This window comes from Balaenoptera ricei, chromosome 18 (assembly GCF_028023285.1).
Source record: "Balaenoptera ricei isolate mBalRic1 chromosome 18, mBalRic1.hap2, whole genome shotgun sequence".
Taxonomy (NCBI): Eukaryota; Metazoa; Chordata; class Mammalia; order Artiodactyla; family Balaenopteridae; genus Balaenoptera; species Balaenoptera ricei.
In genome coordinates, this window is record NC_082656.1 from 50618424 (window position 1) to 50638137 (window position 19714).

At 35.9% G+C, this 19714-nt stretch overlaps 1 protein-coding gene across 5 annotated transcripts in view; it reads left to right on the plus strand.

Annotated features, from left to right (window-relative positions):
- PIBF1 (progesterone immunomodulatory binding factor 1) overlaps nt 1–19714 on the plus strand; it is a 200177-nt gene that overhangs the window by 19050 nt on the left and 161413 nt on the right. For all 5 annotated transcript variants that reach the window (XM_059902534.1, XM_059902533.1, XM_059902535.1 and 2 more), the window contains one exon: nt 17806–17939. In XM_059902534.1, the coding sequence (XP_059758517.1) occupies nt 17806–17939 (134 nt within the window). The remainder of the gene's footprint in view (nt 1–17805; nt 17940–19714) is intronic.

Here is a 19714-nt window from a genome sequence, read left to right on the forward strand (position 1 = left end):
TATACTCAGATACTCTGTCTCTTGGGCAGCAGCTCAAATTTCAGTTAGGTTTTTTTGGCCTTAGTAGGACTGCTTGGGTCTGTCCTACACATGTGTTGTTCAGAGGTCAGCCAGAGATCTGGCAGAGATCATCCACAGAACTCAAGAGTGCCCCTTTTCTGGCTGTCTCTAGAATTCCCTCCTCACTTTAGAGCAGCTGAGTTGCCCCAAACTCTTGTTTTCTGGTTCTTCAAGCTAGAAAGGTGAAGGATATTCTGTTGTACCTTTATCATCCAACTTGGCACATAGTAGGCCTGCCTTCCAGCTAAAAGGCATTTAAAAAAGAGAGAGAGAGACCAGGAAATTAACCCAATGCTGTTCCCTTCTTCCTCTCGTAGAAGACATCCCTCCAGAATCTGCCTGATTTTGGTCACTTTCCTGTGCCTTCAGGTGGTTGTTTTATATTTTGTCCAGAATTTGAAGTTGTATCTGCAGTAGGGTTGGTCAGATGGGAACTTGGAACCATCACCAGAAGTGGAATCACCTTACAATTTTGTTTTAAACACAGGTGAAGGAAGAGAAAATCCAGTCTGTGCATGTAAAATATTTAGCTTTGAAATCCTCTGTTTTCTCTAAAAAGAATCTTAGCTTCATTGGAGAATCTTTTTTCTCAACATGTTTAACTTTGTACTGATATGGGTGATGACTCGTTAGGCATTATGAAGAAAAATATTAAAAGCAAAATAAAATACATCACTAGACCTTGAACAAAATGTACAGTTTTGAACATTGTAATTTTGGTTGTTTGCACTACTAACCTATTAATAATTATTGAATTCCTGATATAGCCATAAAGTTCAGAGTTTGGAAAGTAAGATCTGGTATTTGGGCATCTGAGTTTACTATCTGAGGACATATAAAGATTAGTATGTGTCAAATGAACACCAACAGCTGGGGAAAATGTGATTGAAGTTCATAGAATCACAAAATCATAAAATCACATAAGGTGAGGATTGACTTGCAAGGGGATAAACTCAGGACAAATACAAGATGGTACTACTATTTTATAGAACAAGTAGTAAATTAATAGGAAACTTAAAAGAGGAGGCAAGAGCCGACAAATATAAATGCCTCAAAACTGACAGGATCATGGCAGTTCCATGTGGGTTACTAAGAGAAACTAAGATATTTGTTAGTTATGTCTCTGAGTTTGAAAACTGGGAGTTAGGAAAACAAACTTTCCACTTTACTAAGACTGTTGGATTGAGTTTTGTCTTTTCCAAAAATGAACTTAATGTTTTTCTTTTTACCACATGGTGGCAGCATATATCCATTTATTTCTGTAACCGGTTTTGGGCTACTCAAAACATCTTGTCATTTTTGACCTAGAGGCCAAAGTGGTTACGTTGTTACCTTATTTTCATTTATATTCCTTATTTCATATCCATTGCCTTGAACCAATCAAATACTATGTTTTTCTAATAAAATTTAGTAGATCTATAACTGGGAGATAGAATTTTTAAAAATTGAAACTTTTCTGGCAAAACATGTAGTCTTCAGATCAAAGGTGTCTCAGTTATTACACTGATTTCATAATTACACCTAACAAAAGCATTCAGAGATGTTAAAGCCCCACAAACACACAATTAATTGTGCCTTTATTCATATAAGCTGCTAGTTCGTGGCAGACATGAAGTGAAAAACTGATTTGTTTGTATCTATTACATGAAATGTAATAAAATGTGATTTTTGACCTTTAAAAAAGAAGTTGCTCTTCCTGAAGTGCCAATTTTAGTAGATTTCTGGAATTTTCTTTCATTATTTTTTTCCACATCTTTAGTTATTTGGAAATAATATCTGGATACTAACACTGGAAAATAGGGCTCATCTTTTACTTCAAGTTGAGAGTTTTTTTATAAGCATCAGTAACATAGTCTAATTATAGCATATTTTGAGCTGTATTTCATACATGAGCTTGTGTATGGTACTTAGTGTTTTCATAAGTGCTATACGTTTATTTCCTATTTATGAAATCTCTTTGTAACCGGTCAGAATTTTGGTCCAGTACATGTAGCTAAGCTATGTGCAGCTGTTGTGCTATTGTAGCGTTATTTCAGCACGCTTCTTTCATTTCAAAAGAAAGAAATGTTAACAATATTATATAGGGCATTGATGAGTCTGTACTTAAAGCCATTAAGTTTCATGAGGAAATGGTGAAATATTTTTCTCTTATGAGAACTTTGGTAACTAGGAAGCAAGAAGAGTGTTTTATTTAAGAGAACTTCCTTGTTTAGGAAACATAGTTACATTTATTGAGAAAAATTCTGCCGTCTTAAGTATTCATACATGAATAATCCTGTTAATTTTATTTGAATGAAAATGAAGTATTTCATTAATGATATATACTTGTTAGTCGGGTTTTTTTTATTTCAGGGCATTATTAACTATTTGTTTTCTGAAGTTTCTTTTTTATCCTGCCCAACTGATGAATTTAAAATTCCTTTATAAGATACATGTTATGATGATACTCATCAGTTGTAATTATTTTCGGGTATCTGACAAATTTATTAGTAAACAATAATAGTTTTGCCTCTCTATATTACATTTAAGTTGAGTAAGCACTGCTTAAAACTTAGATTCCTGGATACTTTTTCATAGGTTCTGGTTTTGGTTTAAGGTGGAACTAAGAATCTCAATTTTAATAAACAACCTAGGATTCTAATGTGGCAGGTTCATGGACCATGAACACGAATCTCTTTTGTTGTTGTTGTTGTTGACTTATTGAGGTACAAAAACACTTTATATTCTTAATTAAATTTCATATTTTTAATTTTATTTATTATTATTGCCATTACTTGGCAATAAAAAATAATATTTTTTAATGTATTTATAACATCCACGAATATAATTAGAATAACACTAGCTGTAGTATTACTACTTGGAGTTTCTAAAACCCATTTCTTACGTATACATCTAAAACCTGTTGCTTCTTTATAAACTTGGTGTATTTTTACAAATTATGTAAATAACTTAAAGATAAAAGTTCATGAGCAGGGAAAAGTTCATGGGAAAGCTATAATGAAGGCAACTTAAAATAGGATGTTATCAGGGAGAAGCCTCCTTTAGCTGATTGTTTTATACATGGCTGTAAGAGGAAAAAATTTTTTAAAGAGTAATATGGCCTTTTTTTTTCCCCATCTGCCACTGTGTTTATAATCTTAAAGAAATTCACTGGCATTGTTAATTTATTTCAGGGACAGATTTTGAGGGGTTTATTAGGTCTTGAGATGAAATTTTGAACCTAGTGGCCAGGATGGTATGTCATCATATTTTGGGAAGGGAAAACAACTCATGAGGGACCTTACCAAGTACTGTAGCTTCAATCTGGGTACACTATGAACACTTTGTTCTCTTGCTATACACATCTCAGTGCAGATTCTACAGGCATAATTCGGAGTGTCTAAGAGGGGGGTTTTTTGATCATTTTAACTTTATGATTTAATTTCTTTATTGATATAAAAAAGTAATTAATAGCTGTATATGCTGGATCATCTGAATAAATAATGTATACTAGAGTATTATCTCCATGACGTTCATGCCCATGTTTGCATTTAATTTTGTCATGGCATTAGCACCACAAAAAATAATTTTAAAAACAGCCATCAACTTGATATGTAAAATATGCATTTCAGCCAAATAATGGCCAGATGTTACCATGGGTCACTGTATGAATAAAGGTTTCACAGTTCAAATAGAGAAAAATAGTATCAAAATTGAGTCATCATACTTACTACTGGGTGTAGCCATGCCAAACTCAAACCTAAATAAACTCCTACTTATTCTAACATTTTGAAGTTACATGACATAGTCAACGTAAACTACGGAAAGAATAAGCCTTGCTATTGAGGCATATTTGAAAGAGATGACACCCTAAATGCATTTCATTTTTCCTTTTTTTTCAATTCCAGTGATCTGCCTCCTCTTAGCCAAGCTGTCATTAGGGCTAGCAGGCAGCTAGACCTGACTGAAGCCTGGGGCTTTGGGAAAGCTAGTGTTCCAGTTATGTATTGCTGCATAACAAACCGCACTAAAAACTTCGTGACTTAATTTTTATCTGTCACAGCTCTGAATATTGATAGGCTCAGCTGGATATTTCTTACCTGTCTGAGGCTGGAGTCATCGGAAGTCTTCATTCACATGTTTGGGGCCAGATCACTCTCCAGCTGGCTTCTCCACGTGACTAGTTTAGGCATCCTTCAACATGGCAGCCTCAGGACCTGGCAGTTGGTCTCCAGAGTGAGTGTTCAAGCATAAAGAAACCCAGGCCAAAGCTGAAAGTCTTCTTAGGACCTAACTTTAAAGTCCCACCAACATCATATTCTCTTAGTCAAGCAGAGCATTAAAAGGAATAGTCTTCAGTCAGGGAATATCTTGCCATATACAAGGGGAGAAATTGATAGAGGCCATCTTAGAAATAGGCTACCACGTTTGGGGTTTTTCTCCCCTGGCCTGAGTGAAAGCCTGGACACAGTATGAGAAAGCCCTAAGCAAGATCAGAACAGATTGTTGACAGAGCTTAGCCTGTAAAAATCTATAGGACTCCCTGCCCCTCCCACTCCAGATAAGGTGGATAAAGTCTCCTTTGCCTCCAGAAAGCTGAAGAATAAAGTATTCCATTGAAAGAGACTGCCATATTGACTGTAAAACCACACTCATTTCTATTTATCTATAAGGAATATGCTTAATGCATATTGATAAAGATTGAAAATTAAAGGGATGGACTAACAGTTATGAAAAAAGAACAAGAAAGTAATAGTAATAAAATATAAGGTGGAATTTAAGATTAAAACCGCAAAACAGGGTAACAGAAAACAATAATAAAAGGTGATTTTAGAGACAAACTTCTACGTATCAATTAACATAGTAATTATAAAGAAAAGGGTTTTAGAAAAACAAGGAGAACTTAAAGTGTAATAATGGGAAAGTTTATAATGTACTTTCTATAGAATTGGATAGATTTAATAGACATAAAAATAAGTCAGGGCTAGAAGAATTGATTCAATCAATAATTTTGATTTAGTTGCTATGTATAGAGCTTAACATTCCTTGATCAGGGAATAACTTTTTTTTAAATGTCAGTGAAGGGAATTCCCTGGCGGTCCCATGTTTAGGACTCTGTGCTTTCACTGCCATGGGCCCCGGTTCAATCCCTGGTTGGGGAACTAAGATCCCACAAGCCTCACAGGGTGGCCAAAAAATAAATAAATGAATAAATAAAGTGTCAATGAAAAGTTGACAGAACTATCATGTATACACTTGACCACATAGTAAAATAATAAATTTTTAAGTAAAGATTTTGTAGTCCCTATTTTTATCCTAATTTAGTAGCGATAATTAAAAGGTGAGTGGAAAAAATTTAGAAATTAAGAAACATTTTTTAAATCAAAGAAGAAACAAAAACAAGAGAAACGTATCTTTTAGATCATAGAGGAAGTGAAAACAAGAAAACAATTAAAATGAGAACATTCTATATCAAAATCTTTTAGACACATTTAAAGCTGTGCCAGAGGAAGATCTATAGCCTTAAAATGCCTTTATTATTAAAGAGAAAGATGAAAAATAAAGACATGTAATAGTCATCTTAGGAAAGAAAACAGAACAGTCAAAATAAGGAGTTTGGAATTATTGGACGTTAATTAATATTGCATGCGGCTCTGTGAAAAGCTTGAAAACTGAAAGAAATGTCCCAACAAAATGTAGATTACTAAAATTAGCAGAAGTGGAGAACTTGAATAGAACGATTACCATAGAGGTATTACAGAGTGAGTAAAGATGTACTATTGATGAAGTTACCACATTCACAGATGGATTACCCTGATAGGGTCACAGTTGATTTCTATAAGCACAGCTGATTCCAGTTAAATAAACTATACCAAACTAGTATTGAAAAAGATGGAAAGCTCTGAGAAGGATAGTACAAAAGCAAACCGAAACAAATCTATCGGCTAATTTTACTTACTGCTAAAGATGCAAAAACTCTAAATGTTCAAAAATGAATTCTAGCATTGTATCAAAAGAATAATACTTTACGACTAAGTAAAGTATATTCTAGGACGGAAAGGATTATCCATTACATCAGCAAGTTTAAGGTGAATAACCATGTGATCGTATCATTAAATGATGAAAGGTGATAAAATTCAGTGACCATTCCAAATAAAGAGACTTAAAAATATTTACTTAAAAAAAGCCCGCAAAAAACTTTATCCTAAGTGGCAAAACAGTAAAACCTTTTTCTGTAAAAATCAGGAACCAGACACAGACTGGGTTGCTCGTTATTATCTAACATGGTCTTGGAGGGCCCTGGCAGATGCACTAAGAAGAAAAAAACTATCCGTGTAAAACTTTGAAAGGAGATTTAAAATTTTTTTTTCTGTTAGTTTAAAAACCAGCTAAAATTAATGTAGAAATCTGATATTGTGACTGAATGCAGTATAAATGTGTAATTGACCAATAACATTTCTCTAGGTTTAGAGCAATAACTGCTAGAGATGGACTTGGGGGAAAATACTTAATTCATGGGGAAACTAATGGACTTATATGAAGAAAACTATTAAATCTTATTGTTGTACCTGGAAGCACTATATCTCAGAAAGGAGACAAAGTCATAAAAATAGCAATTTTTCCACTGTTAATATATTAATTAAATGCAGTTATTTATATTCTGAATAAGTAATATATAATAAATGCATTTATTTATATTACCTATATTATTACTGTTAATATATCAATATATACTGTTATATATAATAATATATTAATATTAATATATGGTATATATTGATATATACTATATTAATATATATTGTTATGTATGTTAATATGTTAATATTAATATATGCTGTTAATATATTAATTAAATGCAGTTATTTATATATATTATAAATGTATAATAAATACACTTAATTTATATTATTTATATTATAAGTTAAATTATATCCCAATAATTTTGTTATTTTCTGTGTTTGATTTTTTTGGTGGAGGATAGAAATGCCATACAAGGGTTGGGATTGGATAAATGATTTTAGTTTATGTGAATAAAATAAATGTTCTGAAATTGCCAAGACAAATGTGGGGGGAAGAAATGTGAAAGGTGGGGAAAGCTGAGATGCTGGTCCTACCAAGATCCCAGTATATACTTCAAAACCACTGAGGTCAGCTAAATGTGATATTGGCAGAGAAACAAACATCAGTAGAAAAAAATATAGAAACAGGTCTAATTATTTACCATAATAGTGGTCGTTCAATTCAGTTGGAAAAGAGTGGGGTTTTTTGGTTGTTTTCTTTTAAAATTTATTTATTTATTTATATTTTTGGCTGCGCACGGGCTTTCTCTAGTTGCAGTGAGCGGGGGCTACTCTTCGTTTCGGTGCGCGGGCTTCTCATTGCGGTGGCTTCTCCCGTTGCGGAGCATGGGCTCCAGGCACGCGGGCCTCAGTAGTTGTGGCACGTGGGCTCAGTAGTTGTGGCTCACAGGCTCTAGAGCGCAGGCTCAGTAGTTGTGGCGCACGGGCTTAGTTTCTCTGTGGCATGTGGGATCCCCCCGGACCAGGGCTCGAACCCGTGTCCCCTGCATTGGCAGGCGGACTCTTAACCACTGCGCCACCAGGGAAGTCCCAAGAGTGTTTTTTTAGTATAAGGGTCCTAGCACAACTGGATGTTATTCATCCGTTAAAAAAAAAAGTTGGTCCTCATATTCCATACCATATACACATATTAATTCCAGCTGGATTAAAATTTTTAGAAGGAAATCTAGGCCATTACTTCAGTAATCATGCAGATTCTTAACTCAGGGTCCACGAGCCTCCAGGTGGAATGGGAAAAACATTATTTTCACTTCTTACTGAAATTTAGCATTTCCTTCAATTACAGGTAAATACAAAAACCACAGTAGGACTGTCACTGCCTATGACTCTGTCAGCATTAGAATTCAGGTATTTCCATATCACAGTGTAGTTATTGCAGATATCTTTAGAGATTATGCTTATCACTACTTCAACTTTAGTGTACTTGTAGACCCCTCACTAGATCTTATCTTTAATGCATTAATAAAAAAGGACATGTATAACTTTAAAAAATATTTCAGTAGTTTTATTACAGTATACAATTAACCCCTGAACAACATGGGGTGCTGACCCTCTGCACAGTTGAAAATCTGCATATAACTTATAGTCAGCCCTCCCTATCAGCAGCTGTGCATCTGTGGATTCAACCAACCACGGATCGTGTAGTACTGTAGTATTTACTATTGAAAAACATCTGCATGTAAGTGGACCTGCGCAGTTCAAACCTGTTGTTCAAGGGTCAGCTGTAATTTGTTTCCTTTGTAATTCTGTGTATTTTAATTTTTGATTTTAGAGACTTTAGTCTCAGAAGGGGTTCACAAGTATCACCAGGTTGCCAGTGGGGTCCATGGCCCAAAAAAGTTTTGAGACTCCCTAATTTAGATGATTATTAGCAGTGCTTCGCAAACTTTAATGTAAATACAAGTCACCTGGGGATCTGGTTAAGATGAAAACTGACACAGTAGCTCTGGGATGGGGCCTGAGACTGTTCACTGTTGGCACACCTCCTGGACCGTATTAGTGCTCCTGGCCTGAGCCAGTTCATGGACTACACTGTGAGTAGCTAAGTTCTGGACTGAGTTGTCCAATATAGTGGCCACGTGTTCACATTTAAATTAATTAAAATTCAGTTCCTCAGTGTTACTAGCCATACAGGTAGTTAGTGACTACTATATTGGATGGTACAGATATAGAACATTTTCACCATTGCAGAAAGTTCTGTTGGACAGTGCTGTTCTAGAGGTTGGGGTAATCTTAGCCAAGACAGAGAAACAAAAAGCTTTACAAGAAAAAGACAAAAAGGAAACCACAGGCAAAGTTTAATATTTAAAGTACACATTTGGGACAAAAATTGGAATGCAGATGATCAAAAGTTAGTATCAGCACTATTTCTAGCTCTTAGAAATTAACAAGAAATAGACAACCCAATGGAAAAATGCGCAAAGTCTATAAGTAGGCATTTCACAAAAAGTGTAAATCCAAATGTCCAGGTGCTCAAACTAGCTACCATTTTGGGAAATACAATTAAAGTAACAGTGAGAACTCAGGTTGGCAAAAATGGAAAAGGTCTGATATCTCTGTAGATATAAGGAAAAAGATACAAATGTTACTGGTGGAAAAGTGAACTGCCATAGTCTTTTGGAAAGACATCTGACAACATCAGTTAAAATGGAAAATAAGCATTCTTCAACACAGCAACCCCAGTGCTGGGACTCTGTTCCATAGAGTAAAATACTAGTATGTAACCATAAATGCCTGTCAACACAACAAGGAAACATTTGCATAAACCACATACAGTGTACATCCTGGAATATTGTGCAATCATTGACAAGAATGAATTAGAGAATTATCAGTTGATTTAGGATTTACACCAGGTATCTATCCTCCCATTTGTGTTGTGTGTGTTCGTGAGTATATGAACATGGAGAAGAATAGGGAAAGATACATGTTACTTAATGTGAGTTACCTGGGGATGTGGATGGGAGTCAAAGAGGAAGAGAGGGAAGAAAGAGATAAATATGAAATTCTTGCTCTTAAGCATACCAGTATGTAATGATAATTCCATAATATATATCTTTTCATTTATAAGACTTATAAAAATTTATAAAATTGTGTTTGTGAATGTTTAAACTGTTGAAGTATTTTAAATAATTACAGTAATTTACTTGTAAAACAAAAATGACTTTCTTTTGCCATGAATGAGTCAACTGTTGTTGCACCATACATCCTCATTTGCTTCAAGAGCTAAAAAAAATTATTTGAACCTGACCGTAAACTGGTGAATCAACTTAATTTTTTATTCTTTCTACCCACACTTATTAATACTTTTAATGCTTATCTAAATCACCTAAAAGGCATGGGAAACCATACCTTTTTGCATTGATATACTTAATTAACTTCTTTGAATTGTAAGCGAGATTTTAAAGATAATTCAGCCATGTGGTCTATTTTAAAATGTTAAAATTTAAATATTTTTGGTTCAGTCATATTTGGGTCAATACCTGTTGAAAGGCCAGTACTTCAAATTTGTTTTCGTAGTTTGCCAAATAAAATGTTGGCTATAAAAGTTGCCTCTCAACAGATCAACATATGGTTTAGCAATGGAGGGTTCTGCTAGACCCATGAGCTAGTTATGAATGATAGTCATACGATGTTTAGTACAGTAGTGGGCACATAAAATAAATGGGTTGGTGAATCAGTATCCTCACTTTGCAGAGGCAGCAGTTAAGATTCAGAGACCTTGGGAATTCCCTGGCGGTCCAGTGGTTAGGGTTTGGTGCTTTCACTGTCTTGGGCCCGGGTTCAATCCATGGTTGGGGAACTAAGATCCCACAAGCCACCCAGCATGGCCAAAAAAGAGAAGGTCCGGAGACCTTGGCTTGCTGGAGCAGTTAGTAGCAGAGACAGATTTGATCCCATGTCTCTATCTTAATCTGGTGTCCACGACACTTGATGAAAGTTACCTTTCTTCATCTCTCATCTCTTTCTTCATTATTTAAAAAAAATTTTCCTTTTAGAGAAGCTTAAACTTTTATGTTTGAGTTCACATTTATTGAAAAGATATGGAAGATTATCATGTAATATAAAATATTTAAATGTTCATGTTTTCTTTTTAACCCAGAGTAGACTTTCAGTGCTTCAGTTCTGTCTTTTTTTCCTTAAGACCTTAGAAGAAGTCCAGAATTTTTTCTTAAATAATATATTTCTTGAGGATCTTAACAACAAAAAGTAGTCTCTGGGAGCAAACAGACTGTTGTTTCTTAAAGGAACAGTCTTTAACAATCAAAGATTAATTAGGTTTCTTGTTCTTTTCAGTATTTAGTTGCTTGGAGTAGATTATAGGCAATGTGAAACTTGTAAGAGTTCTGAGGAGTGAATTCTCATTTTCTCAGAATAGCTAATCAAGACATTTCTTGTCATTCACTAAACTGCTATCCAACGTAAACTGCTTCTGATCTGAACCATTGACCGTAAGATAAATGACACTATTTCCCATTTCTAATTTTCTTAGCTGCTCTGTCTCTCCCCAGGCAGGAGATCACTTCATTTATTAAAGATTTATTTTGAAACATAGGTAACCACTTTCTTCTCAGTTTACATGGTGTGAGAGACAGAAGATTTAAATGATGCTTAGAAATTGTATCTAAAGTAATTGCTTTTGGGTTTATACAGCGGCTGTTTAAAATGTGCCTATTGAATCTTTGAATACATTTTTACTTTTTGTAGAAAACATTTAGATTCGATGTTATTTTGTCAAATTATTTTTTAAATATGTATTTAAGGAATAATTGTAGTAATTGTTTTAAAGGAGGGGAGTCCAAATTTAAATATGAATTATGCATGTGCCAGCCATATTTGAACCTGTAAAATTTGTAATAAATTTTTTTTAACACCCTGGATTTGAGCAGTAAATAATATTAACTTCCAATCAGTGGTTTTATAGGTTCCATGGAATAGAATCTTTAAAAAACAGAAACTTGAAGTTAAGAAAGGAATGAACTATTTATGAATTCAAGAACCTAAATTCTAGCTCTATCTCTGCTAGCTCTGGAATCCAGGACAAATCGCTTAACCCCCCTAGGCCTTAATGTTCTTGTCATGGAAATAAGAAGTTAGTAATAGATTATCTCCAGTCTATCTTTCACCTCTGAAATTCTATAACTGTGAAATGCTCAGCTGGTGTTGTCTGAAAATAAGAGCCGTGCGGGGGGGATGGGGGGAGAGAAGGCATCTCATTTTAAATATAAAAGGTCTAATAGTTGATAACTTTGCCAAAACACCATATAATATAAATTTTTCAGTTTTTATATCAAACAGTAGAGAAATATAGAGAGTAAAAAACTGAGTGTCTCTTTATTACCCCTTTCCATCCTGCTCAACCCTTTTCCCCTTCAGTGTGACCCTTGCGTGTCCCCCTTTCCATTCCTAAGACCAGGATCCCTGCAGAACTTCTCCCCAGTTAGCGTTTTCCTGGTTGAAGCCTCTTGTCTTACTTTTTTAAAACGTTTGTGTTGTAAAGAAATTTTAATTGACTTTTCACAAAGTGAACACACCCATTTAACCACCACCCAGACTGAGAAATAGAAGCCCCTTTCAAGCTGCTTTTCTCAAAATCTTTGAGAAAATTATGCGTATATGTTGCATCGATATCATTGTTTCAACTGAGGTGTTTTACTTGCAGATTTATAATATTCTTTAATTTCAGTTGGAAAACTGATGATTTACTAATCGTTAATTTTTAAAGTCACTTTTGCTACATCTTGAGCTAGTTATTTCACAGATTTTTTTTAAAATTTATTTATTTATTTATTTATGGCTGTGTTGGGTCTTCGTTTCTGTGCGAAGGCTTTTCTCTAGTTGTGGCAAGCGGGGGCCACTCCTCATCGCGGTGAGTGGGCCTCTCATTATCGCGGCCTCTCTTGTTGCAGAGCACAGGCTCCAGACGCGCAGGCTCAGTAATTGTGGCTCACGGGCCTAGTTGCTCCGCGGCATGTTGGATCCTCCCAGACCAGGGCTCGAACCCGTGTCCCCTGCATTGGCAGGCAGATTCTCAACCACTGCGCCACCAGGGAAGCCCTTGAGCTAGTTATTTTAAATGCTAGTGCTGCATAGTCCCTTTATATTTCAACATTAGTTGACACCACAAGCATTTCCAGCGTAACTACTGTGTGAGGGTTACTGGCTGTAACCAGAGATAAGGCAGGTCTTCAAGGAGCTTCAGGGTGCGTATCAGGAAAACCGAGGATTACAGACAAGACAAGAAAACATGCAACTACGATAACAGATTTACTTTTTTCAGGCTAGAGATAGCCTTCTATTATTTCCTCTTATGAATAATTTAGGAGATGGAAAAGATGACATTAACTCTGGCAATCAAAATCAGTTCCATTCTAGATGTGTAGAAAACCGGCAAACAGTTGAAATCTCAGTGACTTAATTGTCATTATCCCTATGCAGTTTTTTTTCTTTATTCAAAAAGGACATTGAGACTTGCTGTTAACCAAACCTATTTACTTCTTATGTAGAAATTTTCTGTTAGAAATGGCTGGTGATTGGAAATTTTGTGTTCTCTTTCTTTATGTTTGAAAAGATTAAGCTTTTTCCTTCTTTGGTTTCAGTCTATTTAATGTCCTCTTTTGCTCCTTCTTTTCCATAAACATTAATTATAAACTTTCTATGTTATAGGCAGAGTACTAGGTACTAGAATTATAGAAAATTTCCTTTAGTTTTTCCTTTGATGTGAGAGGCAAGTAATGGCTGCTCACAGCACATGGGATGTGTTTTCTGATGCGGTTAAGAACCAGGTGCTGTGGAAAAATGTAAGACAGACATCTAACTCAGATTTGGGGCTTGGAGTCTTCCCACAGAAGATATTGCTGAGTTCGGGTCAGGAAGAATGCATAGGAATAATACGAAGTAGTCTTCTCTACCATCTTTAGCCTTAGCCTTAAAGTTCTACACAGTCATGGGTTTGATTCATTTTTTTCTTTTTTCTTTTTTTCCAAAGCTATGCCTTAATCTATTTTATTTGCTAATAGTAAGTGAAGCAGATTGTTTTTTTCAAAATATAAAGGTAATCATTTATTTAAGGGGAAGTTTTTCAGTTGAGAAGTCTTAAAAGATTTGGTAGGATATGTACATTCCTGTGTTGAACTTCTGCTTATACTTGGTCATATAGTGTTTATATTTAAAGAATATATATATATATATTCACACCCATGCATATATACTATGTTACAGACACATGCATGTACAATATAATAAATACACACATATGCATATCTCCTATGGAATTGCTGTTTGCTCCAGAAGTTTATACCCTGTATATTTCAGGGCCGGGTATTGATGTCCTCTCTAGATCTTAGATTTTGGCACTTCCACACTCACATAAACCCCTACCTTTGGGGGGGCATTCATTTCATCTAGATGCCCTACTCCGTAACCTTCTTCATTTGCAAACCACTGGGACATTGTTTTTACTCAGTGGAACCTTTGGTCTAGATTTAGTCTTCCTTTCTACCTTAGCTGCTTCCTGGGTTACTTCTTGTGATTCATCCACAACCTTGGCCTTGCACTTGATTGATCTTCTCATTCTGAATGATTACCTCTTCTCTTCTTTAGCACTCAGGTTCATGGCCCGCGTTCTGTTCCTTGTCTCCCAGAACGGATTTACTTCTGAAGTTATCAATTCAGGCTGACCACTGAGCATACTACTTCCTATATTTCCACATTTTTCAATCAACTGCTTTCAACCTCTCTTTAGCAGAATTTCCAATCCATATAATTTTTTTTTATCCATATCTTCCTGTCTTTTCTTCCCCCTTCATCATGTTATCAGTCTTAAACCTTTCTCTTGTCAGTGTTCTCGAATTCCTCCCTGTCTTTTTATCGTACCTGCCTGACAGAATCTCAACTCTTTATTTTTCTACGTGAGCACTACTGGAGAAAATCACAGAGGCAGTAACAAGGCTATAAGCTTATTGTTACCGACTTCGAATGGGCCCACACAATTGTGCTGTAATTCTATTTTTTCTAGTTCTCTCATTTTTCACAGCAGTTATTTTACACATTCACCACTCTCCTCACATCTCCAGCTTTCCACTTTCCTTCTCCCTCTCAGCAAATAACTTGGCATTTCATTGCACAGAGAAAATGGAAATCCTCAGATGAGAACTCCCACACTTTCTTGCCATAAGCATATTTACATCTGCACTCGTTCTGTTTTGTTTGTTTGTTCTTACTGTTTATAGTGGGAAGAGGCTTTCAAGGAGTGGAAAATCCTATGCCTTTAGAAAACAAGTGGATAGTAGGAAATAGGTGAAGCAGTAGGGTAAAGAGTATTCTGTGACTTGTAAGGCATTGATAAGAGCTACCTGAGGACATCCAAATTCAAGTTTTTAACACTCTGTATCAGCTGGAGAAAAGCCTGCCATGATGAGCGTGGCTGCTGGTCTAAGACAAGTCTTCGTAGTGAAGAAGATGGAGCCCACACCCTGAGCCTTCTTAGGGGCTTTACTGCCCTGCCCCCCGACCATGCCCATTTTCTCCAGCATCAGTACCTCTTTTGCTATTCTTTCCCATCGATATTTAAACATGTCCAAGCTTGTTCCATCTTTTGAAACCTTCATTTATCTCTATTTTCTTCTCTATCTACTTCACTTTCTCCACTTTTAAACTAAAGAGAGAATTGCCTACAGTTCGGATGTTTGACAAATTTAGATTGGAGTCCTTACCACACTGTTCGTGAGCTCTGAGACTTTTATCCTCTCCAAGCCCTTGTTTCCTCAACTGTAAAAATGAGGATAATACTTTGCTCAGTCATAAAGTTAAGTATTAAGCAAGAGAATGCATGTATAATAACACCAAAAAGGACATATTGTGTATTCAGATATATTTGCTTTAGCCCCTGGCAGTCTACTTTCTGTCCCCATCCCTGAAGAGTTAATGGATTTGTTTGTGGGTTTTTTCTCAGTAGTAATTAGTACCCCTGACAGTCTTGTCTCCTCAAAGTAGCTCTTCTACGGTTGTCCCCGCCACACGCCCCTGGTTCACCCTCTGTTTCTGTGAATACTCCCTCAGGTTCCTAGGGCTCTTTGTCCTTTCCTCACCCTTTAAGTGTTTATATTCCTCAGGAGTCTGTCTCAGTCTTTGTGCAATTATTAAGGTTGAGCTATCAATTTGGCTATAATCTCCCTAGTAGCCAAAGCAAAGGAAAAGCACTGTGACGATATTAATTTATAGTTCATGATCATTTACTATGTGCTAAGCATTTTTATAAGCACTTTTCATGTATTACTTGATATAATCTTCACAACAACTCTACAGGGTAGATGAGGTAGATTAGGACAATGAAGTGCTGAGACGTAAATGTGCTCGAAGTGTTACTGCAGGTAATTCAGTTCTGGACAGTTGAATTCTGGAGCTTTCCATCCTAACTATAACACTATACACTCTCCCAAAACAGTTACATGATTAGTAGTGTTTAGAAGGGTAAAAGCATTCTTCAGGGGAGCTAAAGCATCTTCTGGGACTTAGGTCTGAAATGACGTGTGTGATGATTCTTTGGGGAGATGATAGAGTATCCTCAGCTATGCTCCTCTAATAAATACCATATAGTAACATTTCATTCTCATGGAGAACATCAGTGCAGAAGAACATAGTATATACCAAAGCAAAGCACAGCCAGTATAGTTTTTCCATTATTACATTTTTCAAACAGCCCTTTGATAGAAATTTGGGAGCTAACATTTCAAAGTCATGTCTAATAGTTTAAAGGGGACAAAAACAGTCTTACTCATCTTTGTATCTACAGTGTCTAGCCCAGGACCAGTCACTTAGAAATAGTTTGGTCAGTATTTGTGGACTGAATGTGACCACACTGAGCTCGTCAGCTCCTTAAAAAAGAACGACTTGGGACAGGATGTATTTCCCGTGACAGGTTCTGGGGGTGGAGTTGATGATTGCTTGCAAGATCTGATGAGTTGAAAGTGGGAGAAGAAGTAGGGACTCCGTCTCTGTGTCCTGCTTCTCCTCCCCATTCCCATATTCATGCATTTCTTCACTGATTTATTGAAAAGTATTTCATTCTTACTGTATACCAAGTCCTGTGTAAAGTGATGGAGATCCAATGGTGAGCAAGACAAAGTCCCTGCCCTTGAGAAGTTTACACTCTGGTGTAAAAAAACGAATTTGATGATACACTAAGATCAGTACTCTAAAGGAGTATTGACAGTATTCAGCTATTCAGGCAGTGCGAACAGATTAGAGCAGGGGTCCCCAACCTCCGGGCCATGGACCGCTACCGGGCCACGGCTTGTTAGGAACTGGGCCGCACAGCTGGAGGTGAGCAGCAGGTGAGCAGGTGAGCAGGTGAAGTTTCATCTGCCGCTCCCCATCGCTCCCCATCACTCGCATTACTGCCTGAACCAACTGCCACCCCCCCGCCCCAGTCCATGGAAAAATTGTCTTCCACGAAACTGGTCCCTGCTGCCAAAAAGGTTGGGGACCGCTGGGTTAGAGGAAGCGTAGTGTGTTCAGAGAACCTCAGATCTTTATTAGGGTTGGAGGTGAAGTATGATTATGAGAAATGGTGAGAAACGAGGCTTGTAGTAAGGAGGGCCAGGTGTGCTTTTAAGGTTTTCACTTCTACCCCTCTTCCACATCTCTGCAGTCCCTTTCTACTAGTCTGATGAGTACCAGGAAGATCAATGTAGAACTGTGTTCCAAGTGCCGCAAAACTCCTTTTTTTCCGAATACCACAACTGAAAATGCATGGTTAATCTCTTCAGTAACTATTTTTCATTGTGAATGTTTGATGTTCATGTGGCTCTTTGTCTCTCGTTGTAAACTCCTCAAGAACAGGGTCAGTGTTTTATTCATTTCTGTGTCTCTAGCATCTAATGGTAACTCCGTAAATGTTGAAAACGTCCTTAACATTAGTAGTCATTTTATGTATTATTCTATTAACCAAAGCATAGTTGGCCTATTTTTTCCATGAAAAACAGAGCTCAAGTTTTAAACAAATGAATTTACAAACTACTCAGTGAGTTTAAGATTACCTGTCTTTGAGTAGGGAAAAATTACTAAATAGAAAAATTGAGGATTTTTTAAAATTACAAGGATACGCACAGCTTAACAGAAGAATTCAGTACAGAATTTGATCAAGTATGTTTGGTTTGAAATGCTTTATTATTTTTATTTATAGACTTATGAGGAAGATCGCAGAAACTACTCTGAGCTTCAAATTAGATGTCAACGTTTGGCCTTAGAATTAGCAGACACAAAACAGTTAATTCAGCAAGGAGACTACCGTCAAGAGAACTACAGTAAAGTCAAGAGGTAAGTAGTTAAGATGGCTACAGTAGTTCTCATTTTTAGCATGCATCAGAGTCACTTGAATTCTTACCATCAATGTCGTTAATTCTACTTTGTATCTTATTTTTTTCTGTCTCCATGGTTTTGCCTTTTCTAGAATGTCATATAGTTGGAATCATACCATATGGAACCTTTTCAGATTGGCTTCTTTGACTTAGTAATATACATTTAAGGTTCCTCCGTGTCTTTTCATGGCTTGATAGCTCATTTGAATAATGAATAAATTCTTTTGAATAATATTCATTGGATAATAATGTGCTATTGAATAATGAATAACATTCCATTGTCAAGATATACCACAGTTTACTTATCCATTCACCTATTGAAGGACATCTTGGTTGCTTCCAAGTTTTGGCAATTAGGAATAAGGCTGCTATAAATAGTCATGTGCCAGTTTTTTGTATGGACATAAATTTTCATCTCCTCTGGGTAAATACCAAGGAGCATGACCACACTTGTATTGTAAGACTATGTTTAGTTTTGTAAGAAACCACCAAACTGTCTGTCCCAAAGTGTCTGTACCATTTTGCATTTCCACCAGCAATAAATGAGAGCTCCTGTTGCTTCACTCCCTTGCCAGTATTTGTTATCAGTGTTCTGGATTTTGGCCATTCTAACAGGTGTGTAGTCATATCTCGTTGCTTTAATTTGCATTTCCCTGATAACATGATACAGAACATCTTTTCATGTACTTATTTGCCATCTGTATATCTTCTTTGGTGAGGTGTCTGTTAAAGGCTTTGGCTCATTTTTTAATTGGGTTGTTTGTTTTCTTACTGTTGAGTTTTAAGAGTTTTTTATATATTTTGGATAATAGTCCTTTATCAGATACGTCTTTGGCAAATATTTTCTTCCAGTCTGTGGCTTGTCTTCTTACTCTCTTGACATATACCTTATGTCTTCTTATTCTCTTGACATATATCTTATTCTTCATTGCACAGAAGCATGCGGTTTTCGCAGTTTATTGGATTTAGATTGTATTTTTATATCAGTTGTTTTTATTTTATTTAGAAGTTGCTTTTGTCTTTTCAAATGTGATGCCTTAGAAGATAGGAACCCAGTGAAATCCTATGTGTGTAAATATTTTTGAAATCTTACTTGATTATTTTTAGTTTATGGCACCAATTTCAATACTTAGCAGTTTTATCTAAAGTTTTTTCAGCTATTCCTTTTTGACAAAAGGCACACATACTTTCAAAAAATAATACTTTCTGAGGATATGTTTCCCATTGTGCTGCTGCTAAGTAGCTATGGCAAATAATTTTCTTTTTGCTGGAATGTACTAATGAACCACCACTTAGCTGTATGTCCCTAGGAAATCTTAACATTCTAAGCCAAAGTTTTGTCATCTCTGAGATGGTGCTAATACAATAACTGCACTATATAAATTAAGAAGATCAAATAAAGTAATATTTATGAAAGTATATATATGCATGTGTATATATACAGAGATTATCCTAATTGTTCACTGCTATATCTACCTGCACCTAAAATAATTCTTGAACTAAAGTAGTCACTCAGTGAGTGTTTGTTAATTGAATGAATGCTTTATAAATTGTAAAACGCCATAAGGAAATTTGCAAGGATGTGGGGGATATAACATTGGTGCTCCTACTCCCAGCATGACTGACATGCATTATGTATTATTATGTATGTACTGTTATGTCAAAATACAGTGATTGTTGGAGCTTGAAATCCATGATAGCTATACTATTGGGCTTTCGAAGAAAGCTAGATTT